Below are 13521 nucleotides of genomic sequence, written 5' to 3' on the forward strand. Positions count from 1 at the left end.
TTATTGACCCTAATCATACTTGGTGATGGTATTTATACCAATAACTGTGAATAATAAATGTAGTTAAAAAGTTAAACTTTCTGCATACCATCCTAAAAACAAGATCATTATTTATTAGAGGGCTTTGTGTCACGCAAGTACCACGTAAGCAATAATGCTCGCTAACGCTTTGATGGTGCAAGGCAAAAACAGAGGTTGACATCAACACTGCGCTGGCCCTTTAAATAATGGCCCAATCTCCCACAGCCATCCTTATCCACCAGAGACACCAGCCTCCCTACAAGACAGATTACAGTGCAACCCATGCTAATGTGCACATGGGACGGACATCACAGAGCAAAAATTAATGTGGCCCCAATGTCCCAGAATACACAATGCTTCTGCTGCTTGCCGGCTGTTTCACTTACTGCTTTCATTGCCACCGAATTGCATTTTAATAGGGTAGTTTTTATTCATTGAAAGCCATTAAGGAAAGTTTGACTTCTCACAGGGGATCTTTTGGCAGTGCAGACCAATGCCCAGCAGTGACAACATCATAGGAGGCCACCGAAACGGATGTAGGAGGAGACTAAGAGGGGAAAGGAATAGAAAAAGATACAGCAATATGTTGAGATGTTGTGTCTACCCTATCTTGGAGATGAGTAAATCTGCAGACTAACGTATAATAGCAAAAATAAAAAATCTGCTTATACTGTACCAAAGTAAAGGCTAAAATGTTCTAACATAAATCAATGTCTGTATGAAACATTAAAATGTTAAAATGTTACATTAACTTTTATCCTTTTTCCTTTGTGTTAAGCAGAACAAAGAAATTTATACAGATTTGGAACAACTTGAGGGCGAGTAAATAATGACACAATTTTCATTTTTGGGTGAACTTTCACCTTTAACATAATGCACAAAAAAATAATCTAAGCGAATGTTTCCAGGTTAGAAAGCTAACAGGATGACAGCAATTTAATAATAAATGTAAGGGTCAATGACATGACATTAATTATTTTGTGTTTAATTAAATGTTAGGGGTAAAACTTCAAAATAAATTTGCAGATTACTTGCATACATTCTCTTTTTTGAGTCTAAAATTTCTGGTTTTATTTTATTTTGAAAGAATATTTGGGGGATAATTGCAAAAATGTCAATGTGGTGTAACCGGTCTGTGTCAATTGGTGTAACTTGTATTTTTTTAAATGATAAAAATGTGGAATAAAATATGATCATCTAGTTTAGTGTAATATGATGTTATTACATACATTTTTACATAATTTGTCAAAGATTATTTAAAAAACAGAGCTGTTTTCAGCATATGTCAGGACAAATATTACAAAAACGCATTAAAATTTACATTTAGAAATAACTCATAAAATTATATATATATATATATATATATATATATATATATATATATGTATATATATATATATATATATATATATATATATATATATATATATATATATATATATATATATATATATATATATATATATCAAGATTAATAAAATATTTAATATTTCTCATTCTTTGGCACACCATTTGACATTTTCAGGTCCATTCAGTCTTAACTTTCAAAAAAATGGTGCAAATGTAACTTTTTATTGCATAAAATTTACATAAATACACTATGTGCATTGAAATAAACATTTTCATTTAGAATTAACTAAAACTTTTTTTTGATGATTACGCTTACGTGCCATCAAGTTGGATAAAATATTTAATATTTATCCTTCTTTGGCACAATTGAGGTTACCCCATTTGACATTTTCAGGTCCATTCAGTCTTAACTTTTATAAAAATGGTGCAAATGTAATTTTTAAATGCACAAAATTAACATAAATACACTATGTCCATTGAAATAAACATTTACATTTAGAAATAACTCATAAAATTAGTATTATTATTATTATTTTTGATGATTACGCTTACATGCCATCAAGTTGGATAAAATATTTAATATTTCTCATTCTTTGGCACAATTGGCAGTTACCCCATTTGACATTTTCAGGTCCATTCAGTCTTAACTTTTATAAAAATGGTGCAAATGTAATTTTTGATTGCATAAAATTAACATAAATACACTATGTGCATTGAAATAAACATTTTCATTTAGAAATAACTCATAAAATTATTATTTTTTGATGATTACGCTTACATGCCATCAAGTTGGATAAAATATTTAATATTTCTCCTTCTTTGGCACAATTGGCGGTTACACCATTTGACATTTTTAGGTCCATTCAGTCTTAACTTTCATAAATATGGTGCAAATGTAATTTTTTATGGCATAACATTTACATAAATACACTATGATGCAATCAGAAATAAACCTTGTGCATGCTTTTAAAACAAGTTTTTTAAAAAGATTTTTGAATTTCTCATTTTGCCAAACCGTTTTTGTCACTGACCCAAAAACCAAAAACTGCAATGATGTTTAAATAGAGTTTATATTAATACACTATTACATTATATACTATTTTTTAAATTAAATATATATTAATATTAAGATGAGGCATGTCCAATTCCAGACTGTAGCTTTAAATGTTTTTTATACACACAAATCACATTTCTGAGTTCAGAAACATACAATGCCCGTTAAGTCATACGCCAAATAGTTTAGTTCATTATAAAAGCTGTTTGTTCCTCAATATCATGGTAATCCATCCCAGCATTATCTGCATTGGAGGCTGAACAGACATCACTAGGACTGAAATTAAGCTTGCGATAGAGAAAAGAAGCGGCAACGTTCCGGCGTCTCTTTGAAACATTCCGGAGGAAATTAGCAGGAAAACGAGAGTGAGATCCCGGATCAAAAAGACTCTAATCATGCTTCGCCATGCCCTGCAGACACCACATGTATAATACGATTTACACAGTAACCACCTCTCCTATTACAGAGAGTTTGGGGTGCTCTGTGTTAATGGGGTTAACTAATTTACTGTTTAAAGTCAAAGCAAAAGAAAAAAATAACTGTGATTAATAAAAGTTGCGCATTGAGCTTGTAATTAAAATAAAAAGCTAGGGTTGCACAAAGATGGCACAGCTAAAGTAACATAATGGAAATATGATATTATGGTAATCCTCTGCAATAATTATATACTGGAGTTAAGTTAATAATATCTTGGCAAAGATAAAATATAGTACGGTTGTATGGATTAAAGGATATTAATGGTTATAAAGTATTTTGGCCGGCATTACTGTTGTTTTTTAACCTCACTTGAGATTTCACAATCTGCTTTAAACTTAAACTTAAAGAATATAATGCGAGGCTTCTCTTGTTGTGTGAATAATATCCATCTACACGATGTCACGTAAAGCATGCAATGCCTAAAGACTCGAAATAATGTTTGATGCTGTAAATTGTTACGCTAATATTAACATCTATAATTAAGACCTTATGTGACACTATGTTATCAAATACTGACTATATATATATATTCAGCTCAGAATCAATACGCTACATGTTTTTCACAATGTGGCTTCGTTCACTTGTATATAACTTACGGCTGGTCGATGACGCGAGTCCTCCACTCCTGGCGTCTGAGCTCCTCTCTGGCCTCCTCCAGGGCAGTGATGGATGTGGCCACGCGCAGGCTCGGCTCCAGGGGCCGGTACCGTTGCTGCTGCACCTCCAGAGATGAACGAAAGGGCCCCTGACAGGTAAGGGGGATAAGGTAAATGTTTTATTGCCCAAACTAGCCTGCCACGTTATTGATGACGCCCCTGTGGATGGCCAGCTGGACCCCTGAAACCCAGACTCTCCTCATATAAGACATTAACACACCTGATGGTGGTTAGACGGCCATACAGTGATGATGGCCCATATAGGGTACAGACTTCACATGACTTCACATGGATGGCGTGATTGTTGACTTGGCATGCATAAGTTATAGTTTTGTTGCTTTTAGTTTAAATGTGACCTTCAGACATTGCTGTTTTTAATTCATGCCGACACAACACTCTCTGTCCTTGATACTATCAAGACCAGATCAGCACCTGGCACTGACCAATCCCCTCACTTCCCTTAACAATACACATAATCAATCTATCACTCGCAGATGCTTATCACACAGGGAGCGATGTATGGGGGGCCACAAATAATTGGGAGATAGAGAGAGATGGTATGAAGGGGGCTGCTTATTCTGGGGTCTTTGTAAGGACAAAATGTAGATAAATAATGCATCATCATCTATTGCGTATTGTGCAAAAGATGTGGCAGTCTTTTAAAATGAATTCTCGCTAACTGGACCCAGCTGGAGTGAAATGCCGGGCCAGGGAGAAGAACTCGGGCTCTAACAAAAACGAAACGACTCACGCTTCATTTCTGCTCACTTATGTTTTACATTAATAGAAACCAATAATAAGAACCAGTTACCATAAAAGTCACGGACCGTAAATAACACAAATGGCAAATACGTATCATCGAATCTCTCTCACAGCTGGACAAGATGACATGCTAGATTTGAAAGTACTTAAAGATATTCTTTATCGGGGAGCCTTTACATGTTGCGGTATTCCCTCGCTGAGAGTTGCTTAATGGGATCCATGGAATAAAGCGGCTTGAGTTGACAGGCATGCTTATCACCGGTTATCTGACTGTCTAAATGCGTCTGCAGTATCCAGATGAGATGAGAGTAATGTTAAATGACATTATTGTGTTTTCATGGCAAGTTTTTTAAAAGTATGTCATGGTGGCGAATAAATGCTGGCTTTTAATTAGTGTTATCTTGAAATCTCTTCTGTTAATTGTTACAATGTTGTGTCATCGCTTTAAGGTTGTTTGCTGCATTCAGACCAGCGGCGGTAGAGGCGTCAAGCGCGAGTGATTTCAATGTTAAGTCAATGTAAAGAGGCGTTGACGTGCATCTGGAGGTTTCGCGGCGCGAATGAGGTGTTCAGCGTGGTAGACGTGATTCCGCCTCATTCGCGCGTCTAGTTCGAGCAAATGGCACGAATTGAGCGTTGCTGCGGGAAACGCGCGAGTTGAAAATTTTGAACTTTGCCGGAAAAACGTGCCCGTTAACCAATCAGGAGCTTGCTCTAGTAGTGACGTGATTACAGATCGCAGAAGCCCCTCCCATGACGTGAATTTCCACGTGAATGTCTTGATAATTAGAATTTTACGCGTGAAGAAAGCTTGTAAACTAAAATGTTCAAGCGACAAACTAGACGCGGTAGACATGAATTTGACGCCTCAAACGCGGCTGGTGTGAACCCGCAGTAAGAGTTGATAAAACCCCCGATGCATCTTAAAGCATTAAAGTTTTAGAGTAGCATGAGTGAATAAATGATCCAATAGCAACATTACATAAACACACTATAACAAACCAGTTATCTATGACAGTTCTATCAACTGTCACCAACATTATATCAACTTGTATACATTTCTTTGTTATGCTGATCTCAAATTAAGACATTTTAAACAAAAATGCAGATTTGGGGCACCATTGATTTCCTTAGTAATAATTATTCCTATATGGACGTCAATGGTGCCCCAGATCTGTTTGGTTACAAACATTTTTCAAAATATCTTCATTTGTGTTCAGCAGAACAATTAAATGTATACAAGTTTGGAACAAATTAATGTTCAGTAAATGATGACAGAATTTACATTTTTGGGGTGCACTATCCCTTTAAAAGTTGATTCAGGGATTTTTTCGAAATTGAAGATCAATTAAAATCTGAGAATCAATATTATCCCCACCCCAATAAAATACTATGCAAAGATTAAATAAACAAGATATAACAAGGCAACCTGTGGCTTTTGGTGTATGGGTGGAAGACGATCTCTGTTTGGGGTCAGGTTGAAGAGATCAGGGGTGATTTTAGGGGTCTTCCTCTCTTTAGGAGCTGATCGTGGTTTAACTCGTCTCAGTCTCAGCTCCATCTCATCAGGCTCTGTCTTAAACGGTGAGTTGTAAACACCGGGACACTAAAATGAGCAAAATATAAAAAAAGTAAAACAATTTGCATAAGAATCAGCTAGAAAGAACATAAATATGGTTCAAGTATTCAGTCCCTCCAGAAAAACGTGATTATGCGATCGCATGATTTAACGCATAATCAGCCAAAGTCCGCATATTTATAGGGGGGGCCACATTTTTTCAAAGATTTCCATGCACAAAAATGCGGGCTTGCATGATTTCATAATCCCCACATTTTTGTAGCAAAAATCACATATATCTTAGCAGAAAGTTGAAAAGTGTTGCATTTACTACACAAAAGCGCAGCCATGTCCCCTGTTGCCATGGGAACGTAATGAAGTGACGTGATTATGTGACGTGAACATCAATGAAAAGCCGCAAAAGCTGCAAACAGTTTGCCGCAAGATCAAGGATTTTTGCCCGCAACAATCACAAAAAACTCTCAGTTTTTCTGGAAGGACTGAGAATTTAATCAAAAAAACTTTAACCTCTTGATTTCTGCTTGTTCTGTTATAATAACAATAGATATCTATAAAAAATTCAAGCATAATAGTCCTATAGTATCACTGAGGGCCTCTAGTGGGCCATGGTCCCTTTTTGAGAACCACTGTGATACAGATAACCAATCCCGCTCTCTGATTCAGTCCCTACTCTAAATGACTACCCTTTCCATCAAACCCCATTGAGAAGCATCCAAACACATCCACATACAACTTCAATAACTTATTTGCTATTTATGGACTTCCCCCCTCATCTGACTGCTAACGCCTCCCGTTGCACGTCTCATTACAGGTATCCATGCAAAACCCATAGGAAAAGAATCCCACTTTATTCGGTCGAGCACAACAAAACAATTATACTTGTCACCTCCCCCGAATGGACACCAATCCATCACTCTGACATCTGTCATGTTTGCTAGCGTAATGTCTGCCGGGTAACTATGTGCTGTCTGATGTTACCGTAGCACTTCAGTGAGTCTTGGTTTGTCCTGCGAAATAATGAGTCGCTGATCAGACACCTCCTCATTTTTGCTTCATTAGCAGTGGAAGCAAACAGTACATGCTGATAATGCAGGTAATACACCCCAGTTGGGCTTCGGGTGTCACATGGTGGGGGGTACGCCACAAACTCCCAACTTGCCTCAGACTTACAGGAAAAGAGCAATGATGTTGACCCTCGTACTGAGGAACTACATCTATGTCAGCGCAGCCACTTTTGTCCAGCGGAATTTTCTCTGGTTAACGATGAACCATGGGAGACCCATCCATTTCCTGGAGACAAGGTCAGTCTGTGGGAACATAAGTTGCCCAGCGAAGTAACACACACACAGCGTGTGCGAGCGCGAGAGAGAGAGAGAGAGAGAGAGAGAGCCGGGAGGGGGAGTGAGAGAGGAAGACTACTGAGGACTCGGAAGCGGCTTGAAGCTTTCCAGCGCCGACAAGCACTTAATTCTACGTTTGAGGTTTTGCGGTTTAAATGATTGACCTTAAGATGCGCCATCAGGGCTGAATAATGTGCACGGTCATGTGTGCTGTATCAAGCCTTTCCAACCTTTACGGACCCAGGGACGGCCTCACGCAGCCTTTCTGCTATATAAAAAAGCTGACGTATTCTCCCATGTCTGACAACATTTTATTATATAACGCTTATCGGAAAATTAGTTAATTAGCCAGAAATATATTTATTTTATATATCTCAGCCTACTTACAAATACAAATGTGGATGGTATCTCTCAAGTTTGACTGAATGAGGTTCAATGCCATTTTAAAATAGCCCAAAATACCCACGCAGTTTATATTGTACATCCCCTGCAGTTACAATATTAAAATGCATTTTCTAAATAGTGGGATATATGGCAAAAATAATGGCATTAATAGATCAAAATAAATTGTGACGTACACAGTAACCGAAAAACTGAAAAAATCCTTTGCATCTTTTAACTAGCATGTGGTCCCTCGCATCTGTTGTCCATTAGCCATGAGCTGATGTGTATTATTTCTTGATTTCCTCCGTCAGACTGCAGGCAGCTGGCAGTGATGTCCTTTTGCCCTGTCTGTGCTGTGGTTGGCACAGAGCGTCCAGTGAACATGCACGAACATGGGCATGAGCCGTGGTGGCAGAGACGGGAGGAGGGCCACAGGAGGCCATGAAGACCATAAAAGCATGAAGGAGAGGCCACAAAATGACATATCTGATCACCCTGCAGTGTTGCTGAATCAACAATGGCCAAAGCATCATCATAATTATCAAGAAACATTAAAGCCATTATAGTCTGAGGTGCAGATTTTGAGCCTTTAACAAATGCACATGTACTACAATAGAGTTATAAAGTATATATCTCAGGGTTGTGCAAAATTCAGAATTTAACACTTTAATTTAAATTATTTTCTGAAATATAAAGTGCTCATAAAAAGTGCAACAATGGTCAATCAAATAAAATGTTACAGGTATAGAAAATTATGATGATTTAAGCATGATAATTAAATATATTTAAATTACTATACATTTCTAATATCATTGTAGGCCATTTTGGATTATCAATACCAACTAAAGGGGTGTGCACACTAAAGCTTTCAAACGCGTCTGAAAACGCCAAACGGACGCTGAATGCCAGCTGTTCTTTCAGCTTAGCACCAGCTTTCTTCAGATGAGCTCTTTGGTTGCTGTAGTTCTTCTGCTTTGTTTATCAGTCGTTGTATGATGCGGCGGTTGGTTGTTGTGATATTTGTCCCACCCCTCCTCCACTGTGATTGGAAGGCCGTATGAGAACTGATATTGACGAGCTGAGTTTTTTCCAAAAGATGAATATTTTTCAACTCTCGGCGCCAGCGCGGAAAAAAACGCTATCTGCTGGCTTTTTTGAAAAACGCCACGCTTCCATTGGAAAAAACTGAAAACATATGCTGGCGCAAAAGCTTTGGTGTGCACACCTCCTAATGTTTTTAGAAATTTCCTAAAACTAGTGCTTATAAAACAAGTTTATGGGCAATTTATATTAGAGCAATTCCATGCAAATGTCAATCCTACCATGTTTTTACCAAAAAGTTCAAATTTACCTATAGACGGTTTCATCGGACGCACCTGCGCTGACGCAATACATGTCTGGATCCGAACTTTACTTCGGGTTTCGTTTTTTTTTAATGGTCTGACTAGTTGCTAAACTGGGCTGCATTCTCCAATAACGCTCTCTCTTAGCGAGCTACGAAGACTCAAAAGGTACACCTTAACTACAGGTATACCTTTCCTACATGTGTTCTCCGAACTATACCTTAGGATGTTGCTTAAGGTAAACCTTCTTAAGTTCGACCTTAGCGGGTGCTGTCCATGATGGAGGTTCTGAATAGGTTGATATCGATTGCTCGACAATCAATTATTCACTTTATGTAATAGGTTTCGCTGCGTTATGAGATAGCGGTGTTCTTTATTAAAGAAACATTTTAGAAATAGTTCAAGTTAAATTTATTAGGAACATCTGTTAAATATATTTCAAATTGCAAACAACTAAATTCAACCTTCTATATTTTATATCAAACCCGTGCAAAACCCGCAACTTCATTTCCAAAGTATCATGTTAAACTGCTCCAATTCATCCGCTATGCCTTCACTTGAAAGGATAATTTATATTAGGGGTTCCCAATAAGTGCGTTGCACAGGGGAATAAAGTGGGTCGTGCAAGTACTTGGTTGTGCATTACACTTAAAATATATAAAAACAAACTGTTGTTGTTCATTAGTTTACGCGTTTATTGTGCTTGGACAGTGGATGCGCAAGCAGCGTTGTTACAATGCGGATTAAGCTTAATGGACGCATTTCTGGAGCCTGTCTGTCTACCTCAAATATAACATATAATATATATATATATTATTTTTAATGTTTATAAAGAATATGGCATGCAGTTGCCTCAAAGATATAAAACATTAAAAAACTTCAATTAACATTAACAATCCAAATTAGTTTTTTATTTTTTATTTTACCCGATTTATTTATGCAGCTAAAATACTTGCCGGTAGACTAAGATAATAAATAGTTTCTTAAGCCTGTAGCATTTAATAGTTCGAAGCTGATGTCCCTTTAGAAAACATAATTGCAAATCTAACAACGATCAGTGATGTCTAATTATGTGAATGTTTTATTCTTTAAATATAAAAATATTTGCCTAATTATACACGGAGTGTGCAAGTTTTTTTAATTTTTATTTTTTTTTACAAATATGTAGTTATATAGACTGCAATGTAAGCTTTTATGAAAGTGATGGCCCCTAGCGGAGTCAAGTGGGATAAGGTATAGCTAAGAGTGCTCCAGACCAACCTTCCGAACGTATGGCTTACAGAAGTGATACGTAACAAAGAACATTTCGGGAAACACGTATTAACGATAAGGTACAGCTTAAGAACGACGTAGCGTTATGGTAGTTTCGGAGAACGCAGCCCTGATCTCTTGAACAAATGCCTTGTCGAAAATAACAAATATTTTGGTAGTTAATCTATGTGTTGTTGTTTTTTGCTTGTTATATAAATAAACTACGTTTAAAGAACGCAATGCTTTGCATTTGGTGTCTGTTATTTACATTTTTGTGAACCATCACTAACAAATTCATGATTGAATTACAATTCTGCATCTGGTTTACTCCCTTATTTCAAATTAAGAAACTGATTTAAATTCTAAAACATTCTGAATGGTGTACAGTCCTGATATATGTCCACATTTAACTCACTGTTTCTGCTTGTACCTGTTTGGTGCTGAGGAGAAAGTGGAGTCTTTGGGCCTGGATGTTTTTCTCCCGCTCCTCTTTCTCCAGAGCGATCCGTTCTCGCTCTCTTCTCTGGAGCTCTGCAAATTCTTCCAGATCTCTCCTGGGAGACAAAGAACAGTACACATAAACCTACAGTTTTTCCAAACCAGACAGCAGTAAACTCTGGTATCAGTCCCAAGACATTTACTGCACAGACAATGTTCAAAACTCTTGTGAATTGTTCAAGAGAACAGCAGTACTGGCAAAATTACATTTTGAATTCCTGTGATCGTTGTAAAATACATCAAATGTAAGTGGTACAAAAGCGGTCACTGGGATGGTAACCTTTAAACCATTTAGGAACAGATATGTATACATTTGGTACCAATATGTTCCTTTGAGGTACTAATATGAACTCTTTAAGTACAAAGGTGTACTTTTCGGAAGTGTACCGCGGCCCCACTGAAAGCTTTTGTACCTTTTTCTGAGAGTGTATTGCATAGACTGCACAGTCTGAGGTTGAACTTTCAACTATTTTCTGATCAGACCTGGTTTTCTTTACTTGTCTTTGTGACCTTTGCTAACCTATATCTCCCACTTTATTATTAATTGCACTGTAGTGGACAAAAGCCAAATAGATTTGTAACCACGGAAGGGGATCTCGATCTGTGTCTAAGAGAAGGCTGGGGTAACACATAAACCTCATTAGTGCTGATGGGCCGGTAGGGAGACACGGGAGCAGCTAACTCAGATGACCTTTGTGTGTCCTTACACAACACACAGCCATAAGCGGCCTGAGCCCACTGAATTGCACCCATTTACTGTGAAACTAACCAGGTGATAATCACCCATAGCTATAAACAAATATGTAGCATTTTAAATCATGTACCGTTAAAAACGCAAGCCATTTATGGGAGCAGATTATCAGTTATGATAACAATTATTGTATAACTTGGTGGTTAAAGTAACATCTTCGTTGATTTAAAAAGGTACTGTTTGCTTAAAAAGGTGGTTTTGACAACTAAATATGTAAAAAAAGCAGGCATGGTAACATAAAGCATTTTGGCATTGGTCATCATGAAATAATATTTATCGATTAAACCTAAACAGTCAAATTTCTAGTTACTGTAATAACTGTTCATGTACACTTACAGAAAAATTGTCGAAAATAGGCCCAAGCTGTCACTGGGGCAGTACTCTTTTTAAAAGGTCCTAATGATTTATGTACTATTTAGGTACAGATATCAATTGGTACCAATATGTACCTCTGTGGTACTTATATGAACACATAGGGCCCTATTTTAACGAACTAAGCGGATGGTCTAAAACGCACAGCGCACAGTCTAAAAGGGTGTGTCCAAATCCACTTTTGTTAATTTAATGACAGAAAAAATGGTTTGTGCGCCTAGTGCACAGTCTAAAAGGATTGTTCATATTCTCTTAATGAGTAATGGGTCTGTTTTGGGCATAACGTGCAATAAACCAATGAGAGTCTTATCTCTCATTCCCTTTAAAAGCCAGTTGCGCTCGAGCCATATGCCGATTCACTATTTAGAAGGCGGAATTTGTAAAATGAAAAACTAAGCGGAGGAAGAAGACCACCAGTTTAAGATTGATGTTAAAAAATTGCATTGTTTTTATTTGTATTGAAATTTAAATTTTTTTGTATTAAAACCTCTTAAAAAGTCATTTTCTTTCAGTCATGGAAGTAAAAATAGCAGGCTTTAATTGCTGTAAATGTATGGACAGCCCACATGATCAATGTAATCTCAAAGAATAATTTATAAATTTGCAAGAAAATACGTTATTTGTAACAAACAGGAGATAAAGCGTGTGGAGTGCCAAATCGTTTCAGCACGCGGACAGCGCCGTGCATTTGTTTAAAGCAAAACATTTAATTATTTTCCAGGCTACAGGTACTTTAATTTTTATATTTAAAAACATTTGTGTGCAGTCCATTTGTGTAATAAGCAACAAGACAAGTTGTTGTCTCATTTTAGGCGCATATTACTAATGCGCTCTTTAAATAACAAAAACAGTATTGCACCATTGACTTTAGACCAGGTTTTAGTTCGTCAATGGCATAGTCTATTTTAGTTTCCTCAAAATACAATGCGCCATGTGCCAACAATGCACCTGAACACACCTCGTTTTCAGAACAGCACACCCATGGGCGCACAAATGGGCACAAATGCATTTGCTATTTAAACAACGTGACACTGGACGTGAAAAAATTAATACTGCGCTGGCTGAAACTAGCAATAAACACTTGCGTCGCGCTTTGCGCTGCATTGCGCTTAGTGTATGATAGGGCCCTTAAAGTGCAAATGTGTACTTTTTGAAAGGGTACAGCCCCAGTGACACCTTGGGATTATTTTTGACCATTTATCACACAGTGTAGCACAACTGGTAAAGCATTGCATTCACCCAGTAAACACACGCTGATAAAATGTATACCTTGTAATGCACTGCAAGTCACTTTAGATAAAAGCATCCACTAAATGCACATGTGTGTCCCTGGAGCACAAAACCAGTCTTAAGTAGCACGGGTATATTAGTAGCAAAAGCTAAAATTATTGTCAAAATTAAAAAGTCAAAATTATTGTTTTTCTTTAATGCCAAAACCATTAGGATATTATGTAAAGATCATATTATGGATATTTTGTACATTTCCTACCATAAATATATAAAAAATATTTTTGTGAGTGGATGCAGTTGCTAAAGACTTTATTTGGACAACTTAAGGCAATTTTTCTCAATATTATTATTTCAATTTTTTTGCACCCTCAGATTCCAGATTTTCAAATAGCTGTATCTCTCCAAATATTTTCCAAACCATACATCAATTAGAATGCTTATTTACTCAACTTT

General features: G+C 36.9%; 1 protein-coding gene across 2 annotated transcripts in view; it reads right to left on the reverse strand.

The window, feature by feature from the left end:
• spata17 (spermatogenesis associated 17) overlaps positions 1-13521 on the reverse strand; it is a 45805-nt gene that overhangs the window by 21328 nt on the left and 10956 nt on the right. The window contains exons 6-9 of one of the 2 annotated variants that reach the window (XR_008635866.2): positions 10648-10771; positions 5750-5926; positions 3499-3647; positions 489-568 (exon numbers count right to left, since the gene is read on the reverse strand). Coding sequence is in view for 1 of the 2 variants with exons in the window: in XM_055172648.2 (XP_055028623.2) it covers positions 3499-3647; positions 5750-5926; positions 10648-10771 (450 nt within the window). In the remaining variant the exon portion in view is untranslated. The remainder of the gene's footprint in view (positions 1-488; positions 569-3498; positions 3648-5749; positions 5927-10647; positions 10772-13521) is intronic. The other variant, XM_055172648.2, reaches the window with a different exon arrangement.

The sequence above is a fragment of the Misgurnus anguillicaudatus genome, chromosome 7 (assembly GCF_027580225.2).
Source record: "Misgurnus anguillicaudatus chromosome 7, ASM2758022v2, whole genome shotgun sequence".
NCBI lineage: Eukaryota > Metazoa > Chordata > Actinopteri > Cypriniformes > Cobitidae > Misgurnus > Misgurnus anguillicaudatus.